A 4,285-nucleotide genomic window follows, 5' to 3' on the forward strand; every position below is an offset into this window, starting at 1 on the left:
CAATAAACAAAATTGCTTACCTATATATGAATAAGGTAATGAAATGGAAAATAAACCACAAATACTAAATACATAATTATCTTTCAAAAATTGCTACAACTTAACATAACTGATGAATATTCAACACTATTTGTTTAAGCAAAACCACTGCAAATTCAACCCTTTCTTAGGCAAAACTAATAAAAATTCAAACATACTTCTAAAGGCCAAAAAAAAAAAAAAAAAAACCAAAAAAAAAAAAAAAAAAAAAAAAAAAAAAAAAAAAAAAAAAAAAACATATTTTGTAGGCAAAACCAACACAAAATCAACCTTTTTTTTAGGCTGAACCAATACAAATTCAACCCCCTTTTTTAGGCAAAATCAATACAAATTAAACCCTTTTTTAAGGCAAAACTAATACAAATTCAAGCCTTTTCTGGCAAAACCAATGCAAATTCAACTTTTTTTTTTTTTTTTTTTTTTGTTTTTTTTTTTTTTTTTTTTTTTGGGGGGGGCGCAAAAGTCCAATTACGAATTCAACACTTTTTTTTTTTTTTTTAATCGGCAAAGAAATTTGGACAACAATTACCCACCTCCTCTCTGACTTGCGTGGGCAGGGCCAACAGAGTACCCGCAGGAGACGTGGCTCTGCACATGTAAGTAATGCTGTGGACTTGTTGGTTGTATTGACTGGCTGGGAATGGTGGGAAATACAGGGAGCCGTTGACAAGGGCCTCTCTCAGACCAGGGACCTGTAAGGAAAAATGAAAGGAGATTTTTAGATCTTTAGTGAATAGGTCATCTGTACATACATACATACACACTGACTTGAAATTCGAACTCTCAAAGTTCACGTTCATTCGCAAGATTTTACAGAAGACATTAGGAAATACAGAAAGAAGAGATCAGTGATTAGAAAAACAAATCAGGATAAATGAATAACTAATAAATGCATAGTCTAAAAATATAAAATACAAGGCGAATCGTCTTGAGTTGCACAACATTCTCAGGGAGACTTCCAGTCTAACTGTGTGCAAACACACTTGTTATGTATATATTGCCAATACCAAGTCTTTCCCTCAAAATGGAGAAAGGGGGGGGGGCGGTGTTTGCGTGAAAAAAAAATAATAAATAAAAAGAGACAAAAAAAAACAAGACACAACGCTCGCAACCTCAATCATATTTCAACTGTTGAATCAAAGACGAACCCCTCAACAGAACACCTCCATATCATTTGCCGCTTGATACCTCGACACACAAGGCTCATCAGCAGCAAGTCGAGCCACTATACATATACAGCGTCATTCAACTCTGCCTTGGGGGCACCTTCGCACCCTTCCTCTTCAGGGACATTAAGGCTAATTTTTTCCAATACTGAAGGCATCTTCCTGGGTTTCTTATGGCATTGTTCAAGGAAAATATTCACCCTAATATATTGTTCAGTGCCATTACAGTTTCTCAGTTGTAATTTGAGGCACTGGGAATTCAAACTTTCACGTGGGTCATGCCTTTACATTTAACATTAATTATGCATCAAATACTGTTTTTATTCTGGTTTCATAAAACATGAAATTCCCATCACAACTATTAAATGAAAAATGAAAAAAAAACATATAATACCTACATCAAATCAAAATGAAAAGGCATTCAGATAGATGATATAAAACAAATACAAAAAAATGAGAAAAATGAAAATAAGGTTAGCATAAAGTTAAAAAAAAAAAAAAAAACGCACAGCACGAAAAACGGAGTAAAGATGGCAACCAGCCAAGCTCACAGGAAACAACCTACTATTATTACGATCGGTAAATTTCCGGGGGAAATATATTATCGGCATATTCCCGCAAAATACTTCACCATTTTTATTTCATTTTATCGATGATTACGAAGAACATTTTTCTCCGGACTCCTGGCCACAAAATATGGAAATGACGCGCATAAAAAGTGTGACGTAGTCACCCAAAGTATGTATATAAATATGACTTTATGATTCAGTCATTTAAAACAGAAATCAATGCGGTGTATATTCACCTGATACGCACACGAGTGCAAAACAGTAATTAGTTACCTGTGATATATTATGACCAATCCCTGATTGTGTCACTCGAAATAGATAAGGGTTCTTGTTGAATTTACAGAGAGAGAGAGAGAGAGAGAGAGAGAGAGAGAGAGAGAGAGAGAGAGAGAGAGAGAGAGAGAACAAGCATTTCTGTTATTTAAAACACACATTCTATTAAACAATGATTCACATCATATAATGCATCTTCAGCCTTTATTTGCTGGCCTTACAAATAATGACTGGTTCCGTTCAAAATAACGTTGCTTTGGATGACTGCAGATAAATAACGACTTCCTTCCTATACATAAATCTGTAAAACAAGCTGGAGGAGTCCAAAGAGGCCAAAAGGTAAAGAACACGTTGGATAAATTGCAATAAATCCTGATCGAAAATGTTATTTAGTGTCTCTAGTCACTGGCTGCAAACGTTTGGAACTACAGACATACAACTTTCGAACGTTTCAGAGTAAATTTATACAACGACGCACTTTCAGTGCGGGGGAAACTTTTACCGAAAATTAACAACTGTTCAGTTCAAACGCTGATACTTTGTCGCTCGCAAACGAGTCTAACTTTATGCGCTCGGAGTTTCTACGCAACAATACCATTCGATCGTTCGTTACCGACAAATTATCGAGGCTGTAAACCGTCAGGTTTATTTCATCTCACACGTATTGATTGTGCTTTTTATTTCTAACGTGATCGATGCAGCACATTCATCATTTAAACTGAAGTCATAAACGCTTCTCAAAACACGGCGGATTTCTGAATCTGGTTATGAATAGTGCGAAGGAAATAAAAAAACCTACGATCGTCTTTTTGGTTATTTCCAACGAAATAAATGTGAGATTCTGAGACCTGTCTCTTCTACATTCGGTGTCGTTTCAAAAAGATTGGTCTCACCATCATCATGTCATCATCATTACCTTCATCACTATTATATCTTGCTCTGTGACGGGGTTTTCATCTTGCATACATGAATAGCAACATATTTTCTAAATGTACAGGTGTCCTCCAATTGCAACAAAACACAGGGCTTGCACATGCGATACAAACGTCTCGTCATGGGGCAAGATATTCTTCTTTTATTCAAAGACACGCCTGCAAGCCAAAAATATGTAAGTGCAAAAAAATTATATATATATGAAACACGCAATATCGCTATTTTTCATTTATTTCAAATAGGATAATTTCTGGGTCCCGGCGTGCAACAACAGACCGCCCATAATTCAAAGGGGTTAACTTCAGTATTTAGAAAATAACCCTCCACGTCAATTTTCAAGAAATATAATGAGAAAGAAAGACCAACAAGGAATTTTACAGAACGAAGGAACATGATACAATGAAGCGCCCAATGCATACATATTTAGTATAACGCAGAATTGTAGAATAGCCAGTCAATAATTTTAATCTTGACAACATAAATGAAATGAAATCTCTAAAAACTACAGTTTAATGTTCGACGCTATGAAATAAAGGGTTATTAATATTCATGAAACTGCCTTAGGCTTCAAGTTCGACAAGACATGCTAACCTAATGTTGGTCTTCTTATTTTAATGAAAAGTTAAGTGACCAACTAAAACATAAGCGGTGTTCTGAGCTAAACAATAGAGTTCATAACTACTATTAAGCAAAAATATTTTCCCTGCCAACAACGTCTCAATATGATCAGTGGTTCTCAACCATTTTTTTTTTTTTTTTTTTTTTGCCCATGCACCTTTTCACCATATGTCAGAATGCCATTCTCGGCCCCCTTTTCCAAAATTGTATAATATGCATAATCCCCCCAAACCCCCCCCAAAAAATTTTTCCACTCAGGTTGAGAACCGCTGCTCTAGAACATCCTAAGTGATGAATTGTTAGAGCAGATATTACTTTGGTTTCAGCAAAAGGTAGACAACCTCAACAAGATATATTTATGAAACACGAATGCCCCGATAACAGCTCATGGTGTTACGAAGGTCACACGGACAAGTTTACAAAACTTGGTGTCACCTGAAAGGACCTCACTGGTGCAGTAGGCAAGCCAAATATGAAGTCTCTATCTCTTATAGTTCAAATGTTATGGTTATGATTAAAGTTGTGTACAGGGAGACAGACCGACGGAGACAGACAGACAGACAGACAGACAGACAGGCGGTCTAGGTTTGCACCAAGTTTGAAGGAAAACCTTTCAACAGAGTCTGAGGAGTTGAAATGACAAGGTGCTAATTGTGACAGACGCACATGCTGATAGAAAGACATGTA

General features: G+C 36.0%; 1 protein-coding gene across 1 annotated transcript in view; it reads right to left on the reverse strand.

Annotated features, from left to right (window-relative positions):
* Window positions 1–536: 536 nt before the first annotated feature.
* LOC135226642 (uncharacterized) overlaps window positions 537–4,285 on the reverse strand; it is a 101,262-nt gene continuing 97,513 nt past the window's right edge. The window contains exon 3 of the mRNA XM_064266355.1: window positions 537–731. Coding sequence (XP_064122425.1) covers window positions 537–731 — 195 coding nt within the window. The remainder of the gene's footprint in view (window positions 732–4,285) is intronic.

This window comes from Macrobrachium nipponense, chromosome 15 (assembly GCF_015104395.2).
Source record: "Macrobrachium nipponense isolate FS-2020 chromosome 15, ASM1510439v2, whole genome shotgun sequence".
Taxonomy (NCBI): domain Eukaryota; kingdom Metazoa; phylum Arthropoda; class Malacostraca; order Decapoda; family Palaemonidae; genus Macrobrachium; species Macrobrachium nipponense.